The 24377-nt window shown below is 59.7% G+C and overlaps 2 protein-coding genes across 4 annotated transcripts in view; one reads left to right on the top strand and one right to left on the bottom strand.

Moving 5' to 3' along the window:
• Window positions 1-1447: 1447 nt before the first annotated feature.
• On the top strand, window positions 1448-15118 carry PLD4 (phospholipase D family member 4). Of its 3 annotated transcripts, none has more exons than XM_033191077.1 (11): window positions 1448-1927; window positions 4057-4146; window positions 4604-4797; window positions 5676-5859; window positions 6234-6354; window positions 7220-7347; window positions 7981-8181; window positions 8994-9133; window positions 9260-9425; window positions 9506-9602; window positions 10023-10491. In XM_033191077.1, exons 1-11 carry the CDS (start codon window positions 1901-1903, stop codon window positions 10220-10222), a joined length of 1548 nt encoding a protein of 515 aa, XP_033046968.1. In that variant the 5' UTR covers window positions 1448-1900; the 3' UTR covers window positions 10223-10491. The 3 variants fall into 3 exon arrangements, 1 of the variants encoding a protein (XP_033046968.1); XR_004432222.1 differs by lacking the exon at window positions 4057-4146 and adding an exon at window positions 14416-15118 and having other exon boundaries at window positions 1469-1927; window positions 10023-10853; XR_004432221.1 differs by lacking the exon at window positions 1448-1927 and adding an exon at window positions 14416-15118 and having other exon boundaries at window positions 4021-4146; window positions 10023-10853.
• Window positions 14581-24377, bottom strand: part of AHNAK2 (AHNAK nucleoprotein 2) — a 34583-nt gene continuing 24786 nt past the window's right edge. The window contains 2 exon segments of the mRNA XM_033191078.1: window positions 14581-22963; window positions 23417-24375. Coding sequence (XP_033046969.1) covers window positions 15374-22963; window positions 23417-24375 — 8549 coding nt within the window. The 3' untranslated portion in view covers window positions 14581-15373.

Raw genomic sequence — 24377 nt, 5'->3', positions numbered from 1 at the left:
GTACCCAGTCCTGCTGGCCTGAGGGGCAGCCAGGGGCAGCGACGAGGTGGTTTTCTGGGGCTGCAGATGAGCTTGGACCCACGGGCTGAGTGTAGCATGTGGGCTCATTGAGGCCCCTCACGAAGTGGGAAAATCAGAGAGGGGCTGGCTGGGGCTGGCCCTCCTGCAAGGACTTCTGAGAGCACTCCAAGGAGCCCTGGGGTCCTCCACCTGTGCCTGGCCTTCCAGGCCCTCACACACCATTGTTGTCAAGACAGAAGAGACTGAGTGCTGTGGCTTATGCCTGTAATCCCAGCATTTTGGGAGGCCAAGGCGGGCAGATCATCTGAGGTCAGGAGTTCGAGACCAGCCTGACCAACATGGTGAAATCCTGTCTTTACTAAAAAATACAAAAATTAGCCGGGCGTGGTGGCAGGCACCTTAATCCCAGCTACTCGGGAGACAGAGGTAGGAGAATCGTTTGAACCCGGGAGGTGGAGTTTGTAGTGAGCCGAGATAAAACCATTGCACTCAAACCTGGGGTACAAGAGCAAAACTTCTCTCAAAGGAAAAAAAGAAAAAAAGATAGAAGAGAATCTATTCTGTTTAACTGCCTTTAGCTTGAGGGCAGGGAAGGCAGCCTCCCTTCATACTCATGCCCCAGCCCTGCAAATGTCACAGCAGGGCCCACCTGGCTGCCCCTCCCCATACCCAGAATAACCCCCACCCAGAGTCCCTGGAGGACCCAACCCTCGGGGGCATGCCTGGGGCACAGCTGCATTCAGGCATCCAGCAACCCAGCAGAGAGCAGAGGTTCCCCAACCATGGCCGGGAGGTAAGGACTGACCCCAAGGCCAAATTGGAGCAGCAAGAAGGTGAAGGGCGATCTGGGAGGGGCTGGGGGAGGCTGGAGCTCTTCCTCATTCACTTCCTGGTGCACCCAAACTGGCCCCAGGGGTGCAGCTGACAGGCCCCACCCTTGGGAACTGCACCCTGCTGACAGGTGTCCTGCAGGCACCCTGAGGCCAGCACCCTGGACCCCTGCCCTACATAGGCCTTACAAGGAGGAGCCAGGGTGGACACCCAGACCGCACTGAAAAGTAGGGGTGTTCTCAAGGTCCCAGACCCTACTCAGGGACCCCAGTCAGGGGTAGGGAGTGGGAGGCAGAGCCCCTTGCTGGGAGCCTCTAGCCAAGCCTACCTTTTCAGATATGCCAGCGAGCGGCCCCAGCTTCGTTCTCCAGGATAAAGACCCTAGTTACCTCCACTGCTCAGCCTCCCTTGCAGCTAAGTGTAGCCACGTGACCAAGTTCTAGATCAAGTTCCAGATCACAGATAAGTGGAAGTGCCCTGTGGGACTTCCAGGAAGTCTCCTCTGAGATGTCCCTTATTCTCTGCTAAGAACACAGAGGCAATGGCTGAGCTCCAGCAGCCATTGTGAGGCCATGAAGGCAGGGACCCTAGGGACTGGGATCTGAAAACTGGAGGGGCCGGGCTCCCAGTGGCAGTGGAGCAATGCCATCATCTCTAGCAAGGCTATCTCTAGCCTGCCAGCTCCTGGACCTGCTTAGTGTTCGAAAGTAATGAACGACCTTGCTGAAGCCACTGTTCCTTAGGTCTCTGTGGCCTGTAGCTGAGCTTGACTCTGATTCGTAGGCCTGTAACTGGAGGGCCTCTACCTCCAGGGAGTGGGGTGTAGATTTTTCCTGGAGGTGAAGGTTCTCAGCCCCACCCTCTAGCCCGCCCACCCAGCTCCAGCCGTCTGTTTCTGTCTCGGATGAGAGGGGGCCTCTCAGGACAAAGAGGAAGTAGCTGGAAGGGGAAGCAGCAAGCTGCAGAGAGGAGGAGGTTGGTGTGGAGCACAGGCAGCACCAAGCCTGCCCCGTGAGCTGAGGGCCTGCAGTCTGCGGCTGGAATCAGGATGGACACCAAGGCAGGACCCCCAGAGGTATGTACCAATGAGGCCAGGGCAGATGAGAAAAGCCAGGCCTGGGGAAAGGGCTGCTGTCTGCCTCCCTATGGCCTCAGCCTCCCAGCAACCCCAGGTCCAGAGAGTCACGCAGCCTCCAGTTAGTCCTGTAGATGACTGGCTCCTTCCCCAATCCGTGCAGCTGGGTGATACCCAGCCAGGTGACAGCTGGGCCCTCTATCTCTGCCTGGGACTGGCAGCCGTGCCTAATGCCCTGCAGGGCAGAAAATCTGGCACCTTCAGCCATGACCTCTGATGCCTGCAGGGTCTTACGCTATCTACCATGGGACTAGGGGGCTAGAGCCCTACTCTGCAGGGGTTTCTCAGCTCGAGCCAACCTGGCTTGCGGGCCTCCCAGGTTCCATTGCAAGAGGAGGTGATGAGGCACTCTGGGGTCTGTAGTCCTGGGAGGGGCCTTGGACGGGCTCTAAGTCTGAGATGGGGCCTGCAAGAGGCAGGGCCTCTGTGCTCTGAGCTGCCCGTCTGCCTGGAGCATTTAAGGGAGCAAGGCCCTCTCTGGTGAGGGCAGGGAGGGTGGGGAGCAGCTGTCCAAGGACGGCCCTGGCACCTTGTTGCCCAGCCACAGCCCAGGATTCCATGTTTCCTCTCATTGCCCAGCCACAGCTCAGGATTCCATGTTTTCTCTCTGAGAGTTAGTGGGGGAGGGCAAAGGCTGGATGCTGGGCCCTGAATCCCTGGGGACAGTGGGGACATGGTAGGCACCCTGAGGTCCCCTCTGCGTGGTGGGGGGAGCAACCCCCAGAGTTCAGCTCTGGGGTGGGGGTGGCACCCGACCCACCTCTGCAGGACACCCCGGTGTGGGGGGAGTTGAGCCTCAGTGACTTGGCCTGAGTCCCCATCCCCACACTTGGTTTATGCTCCTTCCCAATCTCCCATAACGCTTGGTCTCTAGGGCAGACACAGCCCAGGCCCGACTCCTATGGCGTTCCCACCCCATGCTGAGGCAGGCCAGGTTCTCAAAGGCCTCATCTCTGACCCGTGGGAGGACAGCCTAGACGAACCCCAGTGGCCTGGAGGCCGAGCTGGCTGCTCCCGGGTGGACAGCCAACCCACAGAGCCCCTGGGTCCCAGCGCCCAGCCTGGCTGCAGACACAGGCACTCAGCACTGCCCAGGCCCAGGCCCCAAACCTTGGAGACCTCCCCATCCCGGCCAGGGCCCAGCCAGCTCCTGCCCTGGTGGATGTCTCAGTCAGAGGCTGGCCAGCCAGGTGTCCATGCTGGGCACAGACCCCTCCCTGCACCCGGGGAGGGCGCCTGTGTATTTGTGAGGCACCCTTCCCCATCGTGGCACCTGGGGCAGTCTGACTGCTTGCTTTGGGGGTGGGATTGGGGGTGGGAGCCCACATGCCACGGGGCCCAGATGGCTTGGCTCCCAGCTCCTTATGGGGTGACCGCTCTGAGGAGACAAGGCGAGTCCCTGTAGCAGAGGACAACCCCCTCCCCCAGCAGTGCAGGGGTCTCACTCCGTCGCCATCTCTGCCCTCTCCACGCCTAGCCTCTCCAGCCAGGGTGCTGCCCAGTTGACCCCTCTGACCTGTGGCTCTCAGGAGGGGCTGTTCTGGGACCAAGACAGGAGCCCAGCCCAGGAGGGAAGCAGTTATTTATAGGCCAGCAATAAGAGGACCAAGCGACAAAAGCAGAAATGGGGCTTTCAGACAGTTTCAGTCGTGGTTGAAACAGGGAACTGAGACACAAATACCTAGATACTCACTGAGCATCGCTGAGTGGGAGACCCTGAACGGGGAGACACAGAAAGCTGGGGCATGTGGCCAGGCACAGATGCCCACCCCGCCCCGCATGCTCGGCCCAGACTCAGCCCTGGGGACCGCCTTAGCAGCAGTCCCTCCGGCTTGGCCAGGGGGACAGGGCAGGTGACATGTGGCCGGCTGCGGGCTCCACCCACACGGCTTGTCCTTGTGGAAAGCATACCCCCAACATCCAGGTGTGACCTCGGGCATGAGTGGGGGGCTTTTGGGGGCTTCTGTGGGTGCTGTGCAGGGGTGTCTCCAGTGCCTAGCTGCCCAGGCACTGAGGGGCAGTTCTGGGCAGGGCTGGAGCTGCTGGTGATGCCAGGCTGCCCTGTGCAGATGCTGAAGCCTCTCCGGAGAGCAGCAGTGACCCCCATGTGGCCGTGCTCCATGCCGCCCCGCCGCCTGTGGGACAGAGAGGCTGCCACGGTAGGACTGGGGGCCCCAGGGAGGAGGTGGCTGGGATCAGTGGCCTTTCAGAAGCTGTGAGCCAGAGTGGAGAGGACACAAGCAGCCTTGAGGGGGCCTCCACCCTCAAGGAGGGGAGCAGAGGTGCCCTGACCGGTGGGCAAGGCAAGCCTCCCTGGGCTGCTCCAGACCTTCCCTTTATCCCCCCGCTGGAGGTGCTGGGGACAGCCAGTTACCAAGAGCCACAGCATTGCAGAGTGGGCTGCAGGCCCCCCGACCCCCGCCACCACCCTGGGCTGGGGCCCTTCTCTGTATCACCTTCCCCTCTTCCTTGTCCACCCTAGTACCACCCCAGCAGCAGCACAGGCCCAGGGAAGTCAAGATGGTCTCTGTCTCAGCACTGGAGGGGCCATGGTGGCCCAGCCAGAAGCCAATCCCCCACCTGTCCTGGTGACCCTGCGGGTGCTGGCCCATCCAGTTGCAGGTCCTGGGAGCACTGGCTATGCTGTGGCTGGGCTCCATGGCTCTTACCTACCTCCTGTGGCAAGCGCCCCGTCCTCCCACCTGGGACCAGGTGCAGCCCAAGGACGTGCCCAGGTCCTGGGGGCATGGTTCCAGCCCAGCTTTGGAGCCCCTGGAAGCGGAGGCCGGGAAGCAGAGGGACTCCTGCCAGTAAGTGAGCCCATGGAGGCCTGCGGGGGCAGGTCTCCGTTTGGAGCTGCTGCCTGTGTTTCTGCCCTTGGATCTGCCCATGAGACAAGGGTGGCCCTCTACCAGCTCCTCTAGGAAGGTGCAGGTCACCAGGGAGGGCCACAACCATATGAGCTGGTGTGGGGGCTAGGGACGGGGCACGCGTGTGGTGCTTTTGCAGCAAACAAAGGCTGCCACCCGGGGGATCTGACAGGCTGGAAAACACTGCCTGTGCTGAGGCTCACCCCTCAGTCTTTCCACTCCTGGGGGGTAGTGTCACTGTCCCCTCCCGCCCCTCAGCCTTCCCTCCCACCCTTCTTTCCCTGTGGTTGGGGTCCTGGAATCCCAGGACTGCCCTGGAGGAAACTATTGGGCCATCTTGCACACATTCCCTGGAAATGGGATCTCGCCTGCCCCCGGCCCAGCCTTTCCCTTCCAGGCCAGCTCTGGCCGCCACCAAGGGCTTCCACACCAGGAGGGCACCCCAGACTCCAGACTCCACCGCTCTGCTCTACTCTTCCCGGCTTCAGGAGCAGCTGCTCCCTGTGGGCAGTGCCGCAGGGTTGGGTGGGGCCAGGACCCCCGGTCTAACCTGCTCTGGACCAGGCAGCCCCTCTCAGGCTCCTTCCCAACGTGCTGCTGGGTGTTCCACCCCAGCAGCGTGCTGGGCTCAGGCCCACCCTGCCCAGTCTGTTTTGCTGCCTATACCTTAAACCCTTACCCTGCATACTTGGCCTGAGCTCATCCCGGGGCCACCTGAGCAACAGTTGCTCTGGCTTGGCAGCGGGATGGGGCAGGTGATGTGAGGCGGGTTGGGGGCTCCCGCACCCATACTGAGCCCAGTGTGGCTCTCTCCACAGGCTTGTCCTTGTGGAAAGCATCCCCCAGGACCTGCCATCTGCAGCCGGCAGCATCTTCGCCCAGCCTCTGGGCCAGGCCTGGCTGCAGCTGCTGGACACTGCCCAGGAGAGCGTCCACGTGGCTTCATACTACTGGTCCCTCACAGGGCCCGACATTGGGGTCAACGACTCATCTTCCCAGCTGGTGCGCCCCGCCCTGACCCCACCGCATCCTGGTGCTGGAAACACAGCAAGTCAGGCTGCCCATCTATGCAGGGGTCTTGGGCACCAGGCCCGGGGGCTCAGCTCGGTGGTAGGGTCTAGCATGGAGCAGGGATTAGGCCACTCCCTTGGGGGCTCTAAGGGCAGACGTGTCAAGGAGCTGGGCCTCTGGGTGACTAAACATCAGACTGTGCCTGGTGCAGTCTGGCTCTCAACCAAGGGTCATCCATATACTTGACCTGACCTTGAGCTGTGGGCAGTCACAGGTGGGCCTCCTGAGGAGGGCATGGGTCCTAGTGGGGGTGCGGAGGAGCGGGCAGCCTGAGGGCAGCGCTCATGGCTGGCCGGGCCCTGCAGGGAGAGGCTCTTCTGCAGAAGCTGCAGCAGCTGCTGGGCAGGAACGTTTCCTTGGCTGTGGCCACCAGCAGCCCAACACTGGCCAGGAAGTCCACCGACCTGCAGGTCCTGGCTGCCCGAGGTGGGTACCTGCACCATGCTGGGCCCCACTGCCCTAGCGTCAGGCATGAGCTGTCTGGCTGGCACCATAGGACAAGGAAAAGGGGTGGGGGTGGGAAAGGTGTCCTGGGCTTCCCTAGGACACCCCAGGGGGGCAGGACCCAGGGCTCCGAGGTCCTTTGAGTCAGCTTCACCTGGGCATAGGGCTGGTTCCAAGGAACCAAAAGTGTCATTTTCCACAGGGCAGAGCATGGGTGGCCTCGGAGCCCTGCTGAGCCCCACAGCTCTGACCCCTGGCTGGAGGCTCAGGCTGGGACCTCTGGCTGGGGAGCAAGAGGCCATGGGCAGTCACCACAAAGGCAGGCTCTGGAGCTGAGCTGCCCAGAGGGATCCTGGGCCAGTCTATCCCTCAGTGTCCTCACCTATAAAATGGGGATGAGGGGCCGGGCGCGGTGGCTCAAGCCTGTAATCCCAGCACTTTGGGAGGCCGAGACGGGCGGATCACGAGGTCAGGAGATCGAGACCATCCTGGCTAACACGGTGAAACCCCGTCTCTACTAAAAAATACAAAAAAAATTAGCCAGGCGAGGTGGCGGGCGCCTGTAGTCCCAGCTACTCGGGAGGCTGAGGCAGGAGAATGGCGTAAACCCGGCAGGCGGAGTTTGCAGTGAGCTGAGATCCGGCCACAGCACTCCAGCTTGGGCGGCAGAGCGAGACTCCGTCTCAAAAAAAAAAAAAAAAAATGGGGATGAGGATAGCAGCAGCTTAGTAGGACTGTTGTGGGGACATCCGAGTCAACCCCACTGTCATAAGCTTGGGGTCAGGCTCACCATGCAGCTGGCATTTAGCAAGACCTAGTCCATCCCATTGCCTGAACTCTCCACCAGGTGCCCAGGTACGATGGGTGCCCATGGGGCGGCTCACCAGGGGCGTTTTGCACTCCAAATTCTGGGTTGTGGATGGACGGCACATATACATGGGCAGTGCCAACATGGACTGGCGGTCCCTGACGCAGGTGAGTGCCAGGGCCCTAACATAGGAGGCCCGCCTGAAGCTCTTCCCCTCCTGAACTCTGGGGGACTTGGCCTGACATCTCAGTGCATCTGGAGAAAGTCGTGTAGTACTGTTTACAATGTCACCATGGCAGAAACAACTGGAGACTGGTCTAATAAATGATGGAATTCTACACAGTCACTGAACTCATGCTGTGGAATCACATTAAATGACAAGGAAAGATGTTCAAGTCACATTATCCAGGGAAACATGCAGATTACAAAACACACGCCTTTTTAGGAAAAGCAATGCATGAAAAATGTGTCAGAATGGTCATGGCAAAGGCAAGCCTGGTTATCACTTGACAGTGGTATTAAGAATGATCCCATTCTTAGTGCCTGGATGCATTTTCTTTTGTTTTTGTAATAAACATGTATTGCTTTGATCATGGCAATACAATGTTCAAAACCACAGGGACCCGCTGGGCACTCCTCCCACCAGCACACTCATAGGTTCCTACAGGCAATGCTTCCCACAAGTGGGGCCCCGTGGGGCAGGGGCTGTGCCTGCCCCAGCACCCCTGGCCTGGGTGGAGTGGGGTGGAGGCCCCACAGAGCGGTTTTTCTCCCACAGCGCCTGACTTTGGTCCCTGCAGGTGAAGGAGCTTGGCGCTGTCATCTATAACTGCAGCCACCTGGCCCAAGACCTGGAGAAGACCTTCCAGACCTACTGGGTGCTGGGGGCGCCCAAGGCTGTCCTCCCCAAAACCTGGCCTCAGAACTTCTCATCTCATATCAACCGTTTCCAGCCCTTCCAGGGCCTCTTTGATGGGGTGCCCACCACTGCCTACTTCTCAGTAAGGCGGGTTGAGAAGGAGCCCATTAGAGGCCCCTGTTCTCCCCTGGCTGGCCAGACCCACAGGGAGCCCTCTGGGCTGGCCCTGCAGACACCAGCAGCATCAGCTGGGTCTTCAGGCAGCTAGCACCATGGGTGGGACTGTGGCCCTGGGGTGAGCAGCAGGCTGCCATCAGCAGGCTCTGGGCTGTGCCTGGAGGCAGGCTTAGCTCCAGGAGGACAGCTGGTCAGCACCATCCCTGGGAAACAGGCTGTGTAGGAGATGATGGGAGGCCCTGGGGCCCAGGGAGTCTCCAGACTCCTGGAAGAGGCCAAGGGGCTTAGCTGGGCACTGGAGAGGGAGGGGAACCCCACTTGCTCTGTGGGGAAGGAAGGGAAGAGTGAGGGGTGGGCAGATCCTCCTTTATCAGCCGACGGGAGTCGGGAGTCGGGGCGGACAGCCCCCCAGCCAGCCCAGGGACTGGTCTGCAGTAGAGGCTGTATCAGAACAAGGGAAACCTCCCTAGATGGGGCGGGGAGGGGGTGGTTGGCACCCTGAAGGGATTGGAGAAGCGTCCCCATGACCATGAACTGTTTCTGGGAGATCAATCCAGCCTGGAGCCCAGGGTGGCCCAGCTGCTTCCCCGCGCTCCGCGAGGCCTCAGCCAGTCCCCAGGACCCCTGTTGAACCGACCCCTTTTTTCGTCAGGTTTCCAGGCACCTGGGCCCCATCCCTCCACCACCACATGGGGCCTCTTGGGTGGTGCATGGTGGGGTCACAAGTCCAGAATGGGCTGCGCTGGCAGAGCCTGCGACACCCCTCTCCCGTCACAGGCATCGCCGCCGGCACTCTGTCCCCAGGGCCGCACCCCTGACCTGGAGGCGCTGTTGGCGGTGATGGGGAGCGCCCAGGAGTTCATCTATGCCTCCGTGATGGAGTATTTCCCTACCACGCGCTTCAGCCACCCCCGCAGGTAGGTCTGAGCGGGAGGCGGGCAGCCTGCTCTGCTGATGGGCAGCTTCTGGGCACGTCCCCTCCTGCTGGGACCCCTGCCGGGCCCAGGGCTTGTAAGCAGAGCCCGGCCTCTCTCCACCCGAAGGTACTGGCCGGTGCTGGACAACGCGCTGCGGGCGGCAGCCTTCGGCAAGGGCGTGCGCGTGCGCCTGCTGGTCGGCTGCGGACTCAACACGGACCCCACCATGTTCCCCTACCTGCGGTCCCTGCAGGCGCTCAGCAACCCCGCGGCCAACGTCTCTGTGGACGTGGTGAGGGCGCGCTCCCAGCCGGGCGTGGGGAAGGCGCCCTCCTCCCGCCCTTCCTGACGCGCTGCCTCTGCTCCCCTAAGAAAGTCTTCATCGTGCCGGTGGGGAATCATTCCAACATCCCGTTCAGCAGGGTGAACCACAGCAAGTTCATGGTCACGGAGAAGGCAGCCTACATAGGTGAGCGCCAGCAGCTCACGGCGGGCGGGCGGGCGGGCGGGCCGCAGGGTGGCCAGGCACGGGCGAGGGAGGCAGTGGCTTTGTGACCGGCGTGGACACCTCAGGACAGAGGGGCTGCTGCTGAAGGGGGACAGGGTCTCCATGGAGTTCCGGGAACCAGGCCACCCGCCGGTCACCTGGCCCCACAGGGCCCCAGCACACCGAGTCAGGACGCCTGGCGCCGCGGGATGAGGCTGGAGTTCCTCCGCGAGCAGCTGTCCCTCCCGCACCTAAGCGGGGGGCTTCCCGGCTGGGGTCTGATGACAGTGGAGGGGCCAGCTGCCGACCGTCCCCAAACCCGCAGCCGGGCCTGGCGCCGAGCGGGCCGCGCAGAGGCCTGTGGGAGCCGGCGCCCCAGCGTCCCCTGCGTCCTCCCCACAGGCACCTCCAACTGGTCGGAGGATTACTTCAGCAGCACGGCGGGGGTGGGCCTGGTGCTCACCCAGAGCCCCGGCGCGCAGCCCGCGCGGGCCACGGTGCAGGAGCAGCTGCGGCAGCTCTTTGAGCGGGACTGGAGTTCGCGCTACGCCGTCGGCCTGGATGGACAGGCTGCGGGCCAGGACTGCGTTTGGCAGGGCTGAGGGGGCCCCTTTTTCTCTCGGCGACCCCGCCCCGCACCCGCCCTCCCCTCTGACCCGGCCTGGGCTTCAGCCGCTTCCTCCTGCAAGCAGCCCGGGTCGGCTCTGCGCCAGGAGCCGCCCGCGACCGCCCGGGCGCCGCGCACCGCCCGCCAGCTCTCTGATTTCCCAGTCCCGCCCCCCTAAGCCCCGCCTCCTCCAGGGAGCCCTCCAGGAGGCCGCTACCCTGACTCCTGGCCCACAGGCCAGGCCTAAAAAACGCTCGTGGCTTCCCAGTGCCTCCGTGTGAGTCCAGCGCTGGCGGCCCTTCATCTTTTTGCCAAGGGCCCGCCTCTACGCGCCCGCCCCTGCGAAGCCGCGCCGCGCGACTGCCGTGGCAGCGCCTCAGCTAGTCCGGGGTCCGCGAGAACCCGGGGCGGGGCGGGGACCAGACGGGCTCCCCGGACGGAGCGAACCCTCGATCTCCCACCCCGCGCCGAGTTGCCGCGCTCCGGAACCCAAATTCCCGCCCAGCGGCTGCCGTGGGGAGCGAGAGCCGCGGAGCCCAAGCCCGGGACTCCCGCGGAGGGAACGCAGACCAAGGCGCAGCGCCGCGCACCCACCGCCAGGGGGCGGCGCCTACGGGGCCCGACAGGTGCGGCGCGGGAGGGGAGCGGGGCTGAGGGAACGCGGAGAGCGGGAGGGCACCCGCGGCTCAAGGGGCACAGAGGGCGAGAGGGGACCCGGGGCTGAGGGATGGGGAAGGCGGGAGGGGACCCGCGGCTGAGGGGACGGGGAGGGCGGGAGGGGACCCGGGGTTGGGGGACGGGGAGGGCGGGAGGGGAGCGGGGCTGAGGGAACGCAGAGAGCGGGAGGGGACCCGGGGCTGAGGTGACGCGGAGAGCGGGAGGGGACCCGCGGCTCAAGGGGCACAGAGGGCGGGAGGGGACCCGCAGCTGAGGGGATGGGGAGGGCGAGAGGGGACCCGGGGTTGGGGGACGGGGAGGCGGGGAGGGGACCTGGGGCTGGGGGAAGGGGAGGGCGAGAGGGGACTCGGGGCTGAGGGGACGGGGAGGGCGGGAGGGGACCTGCGGCTGAGGGGACGGGGGGGGGGGGGGGGGACGCGAGGCGACCCGGGGCTGAGGGATGGGGAAGTCGGGAGGGGACCCGCGGCTGAGGGGATCAGGAGAGTGGCAGGGAGGGTCCCCCCTGACGGGGAGGGTAAGAGGGAGGGAACCCAGGGCCAAGAGTACAGGTCTCACGTGAGGGCTGGGGAGACAGGCCTGCGAGGGTAGGGGTGCGCAAGGCTGTGTGGTTTGTGGGCTGTTGTGCAGGGCGGGTCCAAGAATGTGGGGGCGGGACTGTCCTGGGGATGCAGGGCCCAGGATCGGTGCATGGGGCTGAGAGGACCAGCATTTGAGCTGGAGGGCAGGAAGATGACTCCAATCTGAGACCAGGACTTGGATGCAGCTCCACTGGAACTCACTCTATCCTGGGAGCCACCTGGACACCTGTGCTGCAGATGCAGGATTCGAACCCAGGTCTGGCCACTCTGTTCCCACTCTTCTGCTATGAATGCTGGGCCCGAAGGCTTCTCAAAGCACCCTGGCTTGTCTCACCTGATGGTTCCTGACCAAGACCACAGGGTACCCTCCCCTAGTGGAGGTCCACGGGGCCACGCTAGGCTGGAGTTCAGGGAGGGTGCAGCGACATGAAGGAGCACTGGAGCTGAATGGATCCCAGGTCCCCCGAATGCTCTCCCAGTCTTGGGGCACCACTTTCCTACCTTTCTGTACTTCTCTACTTTTCCTACGTTTCTCTACCTTTTTCCTTCCTATTTTTGTGTCCCTGCCACACTGTGAACTCAGCCCTATCTTCCTCTTCCCTCTTTGCTTTGGGGAAACCTAGCAAAGTTCATCTAAGGTACAGTACAAGTTACTTTTCTGTTCGATTGGTGACCTCACACTTCCCCCATCTAAAGGATGCCTTAGACCTCAGCATTCTGTCTGTGCAGAAAGTCTCCTACAGCCATCCTGCCTCCCTGCCCAAGCTTGTGAAAAGTTTGCTGCAGATGCTGCAGGAGGATGGGGATCCACACAACCCTGCAAGGCCTCAGGAGCCTCTAGGAGCTGCTTTGTATGTGAGCTGCACTTGTCCAAGCCAAGCTCTGGCAGTTACAGTGGCTGCTCCCTGTGGCTTCCTATCCCTCATCCATGCTCCAAATCTCCTCAGCAACCATCGGCCAAAAAGCTGCGTGGCAACACCTGGCTCAGAATCTGATATCATCCCAGACTAAGCTCTGCCCTCCAGGGTTGCATATGTGGGTTTGCTCCCTGGTTCTTGGCCTTATACCTGAATGTGTCTCAGAGCACTTGGCCTGCTGACTGTGTTCTAGGAGGGCTCTGTGCTCCAGGTTGTGATTTGGACAACTGGCTTGTGGCCCTCATCCAGTGAAAGGCCTCTCTCCACACACCTGGGGTCTGGCAGTCGCACCTCAGTGGCACTGTCAGAGGCCTACTTCAAAGCAGACTCCTATTCCCAAGGAAATCCAGCTTGACAAGGCTTGAGAGACCCCAGGAGGGTAACACAATGTGGCCCCTTCTGGAATATAGCAGACTCTAGAATGACTCCCATGATCCCCGCCTCCTGCTATGCATGCCCTTGTGTGATCTTACCTTGAGTGTGTGCATGACCTGTGCCTTGTTGTAACCAAGAGAATACACAGAGGTAATGGGGTGTCATTCTGTGATAGCAGTCTATCCCTTGCTAGCTTTAATAAAGTGAGCTGCTAGGCTATGAGCTGTCCTGTGAAGAGGCCCATGTGGCAGGGTACTGGGGTTGCCTCCAGCCCCCAACTAGCAAGAAACTGGGGCCCTCAGTCATCCCATCCACAGGAGTTGAGTGTGGCTAGCAACACTCAACTTAAACACTGAAGCTTAAATGTGAGCTTCAGAAGTGGCTTCTTTCCTCGTCATGCCTGAAGGGGAGACCACAGCCCCAGCTGACACCTTGATTGACGCCTAATGGGACCTTCAGCAGAGAACCCAACAAAGCCACACTTAGGCTCCTGATCTACAGAAACTGGAAGATCATAAATGTGTGTTGTTTTAAGTTGCTAATTTGTAGTGAGTGATGTTCTTATGCAGCATAGATAACTCATACACAGAGAACCAAGGCCACGTGAGAACCCTGTGGGGGCCCCTACTGCTCAGCCACTTCTCACGTGCTGGGACAGCTATCTCTCTGGCCTCTAGCACCAAGGTCCCCACTATCCCAGGCCTTGACTCGGATCAGAGAGGGACAAAAGCCCCATGGAGCCAGGCAGACTCCTCCCTCTGCAGTGCTCCCTGGGCTGCACTCACCTAGCTTGTCTGGCACACACAAGTTGGAGTAGAGGAGGCAGGAAGCCCTGGGAAGGGAGGGGGTGACAGCCTTGCTTAACTGTGGGATGAGTGCCCACCAAATTTCCCTTCCCCCTTCCCCTGCTTGTGAGCCCCCAGGGGACCTGTGTCAGTTCACTTTCTAGAGGCTTCTATGTCCCCTAACTTGGATGACACCCATGGGCCTCCCAAACTCAGCACAAGGAACATATGCCCATGGTGGCATGGGGAAAGAACCCAGCCTCTCCCCTGCCCAGGCTCCTGCACCCCATAGCTGTCACCCCTCTGGAACCTCTCAGGGCAGCACAAGGAGTGGTAGCCTCAGAGTGGCCTTCACCCTTCAGGCACTGTCATCCTCCAGATTGGCTACAGCCCAGCTCTTGCTCCCATGCCCACAGCCATGAGAGCAGCCACCTCCCCAGGGGTCCATGAGCGCTACTCACCAGGAGCCCACCCAAGCCAGGAGGGAGCTGGGGGCAAGTTCCAACTGCCTCCTTGAACACTGCATACCCATGAACCCAGCAGGGGCATCTGAGGGCAGCTGGGAAGAGATCTGACCACTGAAAGACTATAGGGAACCCCTGAACCTCACTCCACTACCCCACGTGGATTTGCTTCCTGTGGGCTGCCCAAGAGAGCCTCTGTGCTAAAGGAAGCTTCTGAGGGTGGGCCACTAAAAATGGCCAAGGACACCTTTCTGTGCTGTCCCCACTCTGCACTCTATCTCCCATCCCACACTGCCTCCAGCTGGAGGGAGGAAGGGAGGGTTGAGAGACCAGGATTCAGTGTCCCTGCCACACTGTGAACTCAGCCCTATCTTCCTTGTCTTCCTCACAGTCTCTAGCTCAGAGGAGGACCTGGACAAATGGATGATACATAGGCAACCACTCTAATGTTCCTCCTTGACTGTTCTCTAGAGCTACTCAGTAAAGACCAGAGTGTGTGAGAGGAAAGCACTGGTAAACTTCCACCCGTAGACAGAAGACCTCAGCAGCCTTCACCATGGGATGCAGCACTTTCTTTATTGCCCATCCAGGGAACAGCCAAGCCAGCTCCATCTGCATTCTGGCTGCAGCGTGTACATTAGGAGACTCAGGGGCCACAGTGTGGGACTGTGCACGCTGGCAAGGCACTGGTGGATGCTGGCAAGCAAGTGGACATGGATAGATGAGAATGATAACTCACAGATGTCCTGGCTTCTGCTGGCCCGGCTGCCAGCCACTGGCTGCCATCACCCTTCTGCCTAGCACGTGTGTATTGTCACACAAAACATCTTGAAGCTTGCCATTAGTGAGCATTCAACAAAGAAGTAAGCTAAGAGAAGGAAACAGTGTCTCCTGGAATATACCGCACTCTGCCTGAAATAGGAAAACTATGTTTGCCAGGAAGCAGCAGCAGCAGGAAAGAAGTTATACCAAAAACTACTCATACACCACAGACATTAGAACCCTTTCCTCAAAGAAACACTCATGTTCTGTTGGGTATTATGGACAGGTTTCTTGAAATTTATCTAATAAAGACCAACAAACTTTCCCAGCAACGCCTCTGAGTACCGTGTGAATTCTGGTGTCTTGTGGGAAGTCAAGGTGTCTTCTTTGCATCCAAAGCTTTGGTTCCATTTTAGGAGGGCTGTGTGATGGTGACAAAGGTGTTCTGGTCATTTCTGCTCTGTTCTCAGTTCTGTGAAGTGAGGTGGATGTAATGTGCTGTGGGATGGGGTGCTCCATATGTGTGTGTAGCCTTTACTTTCCAACTTAGTTTTTTGCATCTCTCTTGTGCTGATGAGCCATACCTCTTAGCCTTCATTTGGTCACAGGACTGAGTCTTTGCCTACATCATCAGCTTTTTTGTCCTGCTCTAGCAAGATTAACTCTGTTCTTGCTGCGGATGTCACCGTCACTCTGGAGTCCAGCCCAGTGCTCACAGGCCCGACCAGTTCACCCTCTTCCTTCTCTTCAGGGGAGAAACTTTCTCGGGCATCAAAAAAGGTGATTGTTTCTTCTTGAAGTTTTTGTTCTTCCAGCTCTGCCTCATCTTCGGTGCTTTTGCTTTTCTTGGTAGGAGATGAGGAGAACCCTAATTTGGGAAATCGGAACCAGCCTGCCTTCTCCTGTTTTTTAGGCAGTTCTGCCTCTGGTCGTGCCTCAGGCTGTGTTTGAATGGGAGCAGATCTCTGGATGTCATTTTTGGAATCGACACCTGTCTCATCAACAGAAGAGGAAAACCCAATATTTGGAAGCCAAAACCAGAGCAGACCAGATTTTTTACCTTCTGGTTTCTCTTTTGGAGCCCTGCCTTCATCCACCAGTGGTGTGGTTGCCTCTTGGCTATCATCAGGGGGAAACTCAAGAATTTCTACTGGCTCCTCATCTGAACAGCTGTCTGCAAGCTGGTGGCCAGAAGGAAGTTCAAATGTGAGTGTTTGCTGTCCCAGTACATTGATGCTGGAAGAGATCATCTCAAATGGTTCTCCAGTGTCAGGCTGGAGATCTCCAGAAATGGAGTCTACTCCTGGGGCGGCTTGTGTGGGAGGCTCTTCTGCGCCCTCCTGAGTCCCAGAGTGTTGAGTCATTGTTGTGCACACTCTAGCCTGTGTGTGGGGCTCTGGGATTTTCACCTTTAATAAGGAAAATCCATATGAAGGTGTTTGAATCTCTGATGCAGGGATCTCTGATTCCCGCACAATCTGAGTGGAAAAAGCCCTGGGTGCTGAGAGATCTACAAACTCTGGTGTCACTATGCTGTGTATAGTGACTTCTTGACTTTCAACCTGAGCACCCTGAATATGCACTCTGACCTTTGAAATTGGGGAAGCTTCCAAAGGCAGGTTAAGCTCCACAGGCTGCTCCCTGGGGACCCCAGCACCTGCCTTCAGGATGCTGGCTCCCCAGAGCCCTGGACTTTCCTTACAAAGGGCTATGTCAATATTTGCCTCTGGACACTGCACTTCCCTCACAGTGGGGATGAACACGTCATCCTCTGAGCTGGGGGCAGGGAAGGAGAACCTCGGTACCTTTAATTTGGGGAATTTGACAGTTAGAACAGAATCTTCCCACAGTTGATCCATGTTAACCACAGAAATCTGGGATGGCATATCAGTACTTGAAGCTTTCAGTTTAAGTGGACCTTCAGGCTGGGATGACCATGTCTCTGTTTTATCCTCCATGCTGGCAAGGTCATGTCCTGGCTTGGAAAGAGGAGTCTCATCTATTTCTCCTGGAAGAACCTGGGTTTCTGGAAGCCTCATGCCAGGCATCTGAAAAGGGAGAGGTCCTTTGGTTGGATGGATCCCGACCTCAGAAGTGGAAAGCTCATCCCTAGTCACTCCAGCAGTGGAAAGGTGCAGCTTCAAGCCTGTGCTGTCAAGATCACACCTTAGAACATCTGTGGATGATTTGCTCTCAGAAGCTGTCACTTCTGCATCTGCCTCTGGGAGCTGTAGGGACATACTTGCCTCTATGTTTGACCCAGAAACAAGGAACTCTTTGACTCTAGCTGCTGCTTCATCCCCTGTTGCTGCCGGTGCCTGTGTCTGAGCCACTTCCAGCTTTCCAGCCCCGCCTCCGTCCCTGGAAGAGCGCCTAAGGCTGGGCATGCGGAACTTGGGCATTTTAAACCAGCTTTCCTGCGAGTCCCTGGGCGTGGCTTCCTCCTCTGGGCTTTCCACTGTGGGGACGTCAGCATCTGGTTTTCTACAGGATGGCTGGAGGGGGTCTTCAGGTGTGGGAGCGATCCCCTCCCCACAAGGCTGGCTTGCTGGGACATCCCCGAGCCCACATCCTCTGCTGTCACCTTCGGTAGATAGATCATGTTTGGGAAGAGGCAGGTCAGCTTCAGACTGGCTCACCTCCCCCTTGGCCTTGGAGGATCTGAGATCAGGTTTGGCAAAGCCCAAACTGGGAATGCGGACCTGTGGACAGGGGAGGTTCACACCCTCACCTTCTGTGGCACTTGCTGTTGCACCAAGTCCTCCCCCACCACCGTCACTGCTGGCCTTTTCTGTGTCTTGAAAGCTACCCCCTGCTGTGACACTAGAAAGAGAAGGATCCATGTCTCTCTGTGGCAGGCTGACCCCACTCTTAGAAGCCTTCATTTTGGGAAGTGCAAGTTTTGGCATGGCGAAGCCAGGCTTTGTGCTCCTTCCCTTCTCTCCATCCCTCTCAGGAGGCAGATCCATGTGCATGGCAGACTGCGGGGCCACTTCATCCTTGTCTAAAACCAGGCTGAGTTTTGAGTCCTCCACACTGCATTCTGGGTCCACCTTTGGCCCTGCCTCCTTCTTCGGGGACCACCTAAATGATGGAAGCTTAATCTTAGGCATTTTGAAGGGACTCCCTTTCCCTTCGTGGTCAGCATCTTCAGAAGAGTCTTCTCCGGGGGCCGCTACTGATGTCTGCAAGGAGGCCACAAGCTCTTCCGGGTCCTGGGACACAGAGGTGCCTGGGGATGGCAGATGGGTGCTTGGCAAGGGGCACTGCACTCCCTCTCCAGGGCTAAGAGGAGACATGACTGGGGCACCCACTGCTGCATGTAAGTCTCCCTCAGGAACTGACATTTGGGGAACTGAAAACACAAACTTTGGTTTATAGAATTTAGGAAAAGACACCTGACCAAGAGAAACAGGAATCATGGACTTCGGTGGACCAGAGTGACTCTCCGTTCCAGATACTGGAACTCCCTCTGGAGGCTGCGGGTCAGCAGAGCACTCTGTCTTGGGAAGAGGAAACTCAGCCTGAGACCCAGAAGGAATTTCCAGAGCAAGCTCAGGGGCCAAGGCAGCTCTGGGAACGGCCACCTGGTATTTTGTCAGTGTAACACCCTCACAGGGAGAGAGAAGAGAAGATTCAACGTGAGGACCAGTGAGATCAAGCCGGGATGATGGAAACCCAGTCAAACCAAGCTTAGGCATCTGCATGGATGGCTCTGAACCGCCTGTAACCTGTTGTAATTCACAACTTGAGGATTCTGAAGATGATAAGGGAATCGTGGAAAGACCTACGCTAGATTCTGCACCTGAGACTAAACTATCTTTAGGAGTTTTGGCAGAAGAAAATGAAACTTTGGGCACTTTAAAATGCAGTTTCTTAAACTTCGAATCCACTCCAGCTTCTCCAACAGCAAGCCCCAGGTTACTGTCGCATGATGGATCATGAAGATCACCTTCACCAACAACAGACTCCACAATGGGAAATGCTGAAGTCTTCTCACGGAATGTAATATTTCCTTTGATTTCAGAGGACGACATGGAAACTTTCTTTGACGACCATTCAGCACCAGACGTGCTCAGTTTTTGCACTTGAAACTTGCTGTCTTTTGCAGCTAAATCCTCGTGGACCAGGGACAGGTCCCCCTCTAGCCCCACGCCGTGAAACATGGCTCCTGGGGCCTGGACGTCCACCTCCATGCTGGGCAGAGACACCTCCACGCCGGGGACCATCACTTCCGCCTTGAGGCCTTTCAGGTCCAGCTTGCGGCCCTTGACGTCCACCTGGGGGCCCTTGAAACTGGGCATCTGCCCCTTGGGCAGGTGCCCTTTGAGGCTGGCTCCCTCGGGCACGTGGCCCTCCAGAAGCTTCATGTCCACCTGGCCAGCCTGGACCTCCAGGTTGGTGGAAGGGGGCTGAAAGCTGGAGTCACTGGTCTTGAGGTCACGCTGCACGGAAGGGAGGCTCACGTCGGCCTCCACCTTTGGCACGGACACGTCCACTGAGGCCTCAACGGACTTCGCTGGGGCCGACACCCCGAACGATCGCATCTTGAACTTGGGCATTTTGAACTTGCTGTCTTTGGCGGTCACGTCCTTGTCAGTCAGGGACAGTTCCCCCTCCAGCCGTGCACCGTCCAGCTTGGCTCCTGGGGCCTGGATGTCCACCTCCACGCTGGGCAGAGACACCTCCACGTCGGGGGCCGTCACCTCCACCTTGGGGCTTTTCAGGTCCAGCTTGGGGCCCTTGAGGTCCACTTTGGGCATCTTGGAACTGGGCATCTGCACCTTGGGCAGGTGCCCTTTGAGGCCGACTCCCTCGGGCACGTGGCCCTCCGGGAACTTCACATCCACCTGGACAGCCTGGACCTCCAGCTCAGCGGAAGGGGGCTGAATGCTGAGGTCCGTGGTCTTGAGGTCCCCCTGCATGGAGGGGAGGCTCACGTTGGCCTCCACCTTCGGTGCAGACACATCCACCGAGGCCTCCACAGACTTGCGTGGGGCGGACAGCCCGAACGATGGCATCTTGAACTTGGGCATTTTGAATTTGCTGTCTTTGGTGGTCATGTCCTTGTCAGCCAGGGACAGGTCCCCCTCCAGCTGCATGCCATCCAGTTTGATTCCTGGGGCCTGGACGTCCCCCTCCACGCTGGGCAGAGACACCTCCATGTCGGGGGCCGTCACCTCTGCCTTGGGGCCTTTCAGGTCCAGCGTGGGGCCCTTGATATCCACCTGGGGGCCTTTGAGGTCCACTTTGGGCATCTTCAAACTTGGCATCTCCATCTTGGGGAGGTGCCCTTTGAGGCTGGCTCCCTCGAGCACGTGGCCTTCTGGGAATGTCACGTCCACCTGGACAGCCTGGACCTCCAGGTCAGCGGAAGGGGGCTGAATGCTGAGGTCAGTGGTCTCGAGGTCCCCCTTCATGGAGGGGAGGCTCACATCGGCCTCCACCTTCGGCACAGACACGTCCACCGAGGCCTCGATGGACTTGCCTGGGGCCGACACCCCGAAGGATGGCATCTTGAACTTGGGAATTTTGAACTTGCTGTGTTTGGTGGTCAAGTCCTTGTCGGCTACGGACAGGTCCCCCTCCATCCGCGTGTGGTCCAGCTGGGCTCCCAGGGGCTGGATGTCCACTGCCACGCTGGGCAGAGACACCTCCACGTCGGGGGCCGTCACCTCCGCCTTGGGGCCTTTCAGGTCCAGCTTAGGGCCCTTGACGTCCACCTGGGGGCCCTTGAGGTCCACTTTGGGCATCTTGAAACTGGGCATCTGCACCTTGGGCAGGTGCCCTTTGAGGCTGGCTCCCTCGGGCCCATGGTCCTCCAGGAGCGTCATGTCCACCTGGACAGCCTGGACTTCCAGGTCGGTGGATGGAGGCTGAATGCTGAGGTCCGTGGACTTGAGGTCCCCTTGCATGGAGGGGAGGCTCATGTCGGCCTCCACCTTCGGTGCAGACACATCCACCGAGGACTCCATGGACTTGCCTGGGGCAGACAGCCCGAACGATGGCATCTTGAACTTGGGCATTTTGTATTTGCTGTCTTTGGCGGTTACGTCCCTGTCGGCCAGGGACAGGTCCCCCTCCAGCCCCACGCCATCCAGCTGGGCTCCTGGGGCCTGGATGTCCACCTCCACACTGGGCAGAGACACCTCCACGTCGGGGGCCGTCACCTCCGCCTTGGGGCCTTTCAGGTCCAGCGTGGGGCCCTTGATATCCACCTGGGGGCCTTTGAGGTCCACTTTGGGCATCTTCAAACTTGGCATCTCCACCTTGGGCAGGTGCGCTTTGAGGCCGGCTCCCTCGGGCCCGTGGCCTTCCGGAAGTGTTACGTCCACCTGGACAGCCTGGACCTCCAGGTCAGCGGAAGGGGGCTGAATGCTGAGGTCAGTGGTCTTGAGGTCCCCCTGCATGGAGGGGAGGCTCACGTCGGCCTCCACCTTTGGCACAGACACGTCCACCGAGGCCTCGATGGACTTGCCTGGGGCCAACACCCCGAAGGACGGCATCTTGAACTTGGGCATTTTGAACTTGCTGTCTTTGGTGGTCACATCCTTGTCGGCCAGGGACAGGTCCCCCTCCAGCCCCGCGCTGTCCAGCTTGGCTGCTGCGGCCTGGACGTCCACCTCCACGCTGGGCAGAGACACCTCCACGTCGGGAGCCGTCACCTCCGCCTTGGGGCCTTTCAGGTCCAGCTTGGGTCCCTTGATGTGCACCTGGGGGCCCTTGAGGTCCACTTTGGGCATCTTGAAACTGGGCATCTGCACCTTAGGCAGGTGCCCTTTGAGGCCGGCTCCCTCGGGCAGGTGGCCCTCCGGGAGCCTCACATCCACTTGGCCAGCCTGGACCTCCAGATCGGCGGAAGGGGGCTGAATGTTTATGTCCATGGTCTTGACGTCCCCCTGCATGGAGAGGAGGCTCACGTCGGCATCCACCTTCGGCGCAGACACGTCCACCGAGGCCTCCATGGACTTGCCTGGGGCAGACAGCCCGAACGATGGCATCTTCAACTTAGGCATTTTGAATTTGCTGTCTTTGGCGGTCACATCCTTGTCAGCCAGGGACAGGTCCCCCTCTAGCTGCACGCCATCCAGCTTGCCTCCTGGGGTCTGGTGGTCCACCTCCACGCTGGGCAGAGACACCTCTACGTCGGGGGCCGTCACCTCCGCCTTGGGGCCTTTCAGGTCCAGCGTGGGGCCCTTGATATCCACCTGCGGGCCTTTGAGGTCCACTTTGGGCATCTTCAAACTTGGCATCTCCACCTTGGGCAGGTGCCCTTTGAGGCCGGCTCCCTCGGGCATGTGGCCTTCTGGAAGCGTCACGTCCACCTGGACAGCCTGGACCTCCAGGTCAGCGGAAGGGGGCTGAATCCTGAGGTCAGTGGTCTTGAGGTCCCCCTGCATGGAGGGGAGGCTCACGTCGGCCTCCACCTTTGGCACAGACATGTCCACCGAGGCCTCGATGGACTTGCCTGGGGCCGACACCCCAAAAGATGGCATCTTGAACTTGGGCATTTTGAACTTGCTGTCTTTGGCCTTCACGTCTTTGTCGGCCAGGGACAGGTCCCCCTCCATCCCGGCACCGTCCAGCTTGGCCACTGGGGCCTGGATGTCCACCTCCATGCTGGGCCGGGACACCTCCATGTAGGGGGCCATCACCTCCGCCTTGGGGCCTTTCAGGTCCAGCTTGGGGCCCTTGATGTGCATCTGGGGGCCCTTGAGGTCCATTTTGGGCATCTTCAAACTGGGTATCTCCACCTTGGGCAGGTGCCCTTTGACGCCGGCTCCCTCGGGCAGGTGGGCCTCCGGGAGCGTCGAGTCCACCTGGACAGCCTGGACCTCCAGCTCGGCGAAAGGGGGCTGAATGCTTTTGTCCGTGGTCTTGAGTTCTCCCTGCATGGAGAGGAGGCTCACGTCAGCCTCCACCTTCGGCGCAGACACATCCACCGAGGCCTCGATGGACTTGCCTGGGGCCGACACCCCAAAGGACGGCATCTTGAACTTGGGCATTTTGAACTTGCTGTCTTTCGCAGTCACGTCCTTGTCAGCCAGGGACAGTTCCCCTTCCAGCCGTGCACCGTCCAGCTTGGCTGCTGGGACCTGGATGTCCACCTCCATGCTGGGCAGAGACACATCCATGTCGGAGGTCATCACCTCCGCCTTGGGGCCTTTCAGGTCCAGCTTGGGGCCCTTGATGTCCACTTTGGGCATCTTGAAACTGGGCATCTGCACCTTGGGCAGGTGCCCTTTGACGCCGGCTCCCTCAGGAAGATGGCCCTCCGGGAGCGTCACATCCACCTGGACAGCCTGGACTTCCAGGTGAGCAGAAGGGGACTGAATGCTGAGGTCAGTGGTCTCGAGGTCCCTCTGCATGGAGGGGAGGCTCACGTCAGCCTCCACCTTTGGCACAGACACGTCCACCGAGGCCTTGATGGACTTGCCTGGGGCCGACACCCCGAAGGATGGCATCTTGAACTTGGGCATTTTGAACTTGCTGTCTTTCGCAGTCACGTCCTTGTCAGCCAGGGACAGTTCCCCTTCCAGCCGTGCACCGTCCAGCTTGGCTGCTGGGACCTGGATGTCCACCTCCACGCTGGGCAGAGACACATCCATGTCGGAGGTCATCACCTCCGCCTTGGGGCCTTTCAGGTCCAGCTTGGGGCCCTTGACGTCCACTTTGGGCATCTTAAAACTGGGCATCTGCACCTTGGGCAGGTGCCCTTTGACGCCGGCTCCCTTAGGAAGATGGCCCTCCGGGAGCGTCACGTCCACCTGGACAGCCTGGACTTCCAGGTGAGCAGAAGGGGACTGAATGCTGAGGTCAGTGGTCTCGAGGTCCCCCTGCATGGAGGGGAGGCTCACGTCGGCCTCCACCTTCGGCACAGACACATCCACCGAGGCATCGATGGACTCGCCTGGGGCCGACACCCCGAAGGATTGCATCTTGAACTTGGGAATTTTGAACTTGCTGTCTTTGGCGGTCACGTCCTTGTCGGCTATGGACAGGTCCCCCTCCATCCGCGTGTGGTCCAAGTTGGCTCCCGGGGCCTGGATGTCCACCTCCACGCTGGGCAGAGACACCTCCATGTTGGGGGCCGTCACCTCCGCCTTAGGACCTTTCAGGTCCAGCTTAGGGCCCTTGACGTCCACCTGGGGGCCCTTGAGGTCCACTTTGGGCATCTTGAAACTGGGCATCTGCACCTTGGGCAGGTGCCCTTTGACGCCGGCTCTCTCAGGCACGTGGCCCTCCGGGAGCGTCATGTCCACCTGGACAGCCTGGACTTCCAGGTCGGTGGATGGGGGCTGAATGCTGAGGTCATTGGTCTTGATGTCCCCCTGCATGGAGGGGAGGCTCACGTCGGCCTCCACCTTCGGTGCAGACACATCCACCAAGGCCTCGATGGACTTGCCTGGGGCCGACACCCCGAAGGATGGCATCTTGAACTTGGGCATTTTGAACTTGCTGTGTTTGGCGGTCACGTCCTTGTCGGCCAGGGACAGTTCCCCCTCCAGCTGGGCATCATCCAGCTGGGCTCCCGGGGCCTGGATTTCCACCTCCACGCTGGGCCGAGACACCTCCACGTCGGGCTGTCAA

This window comes from Trachypithecus francoisi, unplaced genomic scaffold (assembly GCF_009764315.1).
Source record: "Trachypithecus francoisi isolate TF-2019V2 unplaced genomic scaffold, Tfra_2.0 Lachesis_group3, whole genome shotgun sequence".
NCBI classification, from domain to species: domain Eukaryota; kingdom Metazoa; phylum Chordata; class Mammalia; order Primates; family Cercopithecidae; genus Trachypithecus; species Trachypithecus francoisi.
Note: the sequence above shows the minus strand (reverse complement) of the source record. Positions and strands in the feature narration are given on the sequence as shown.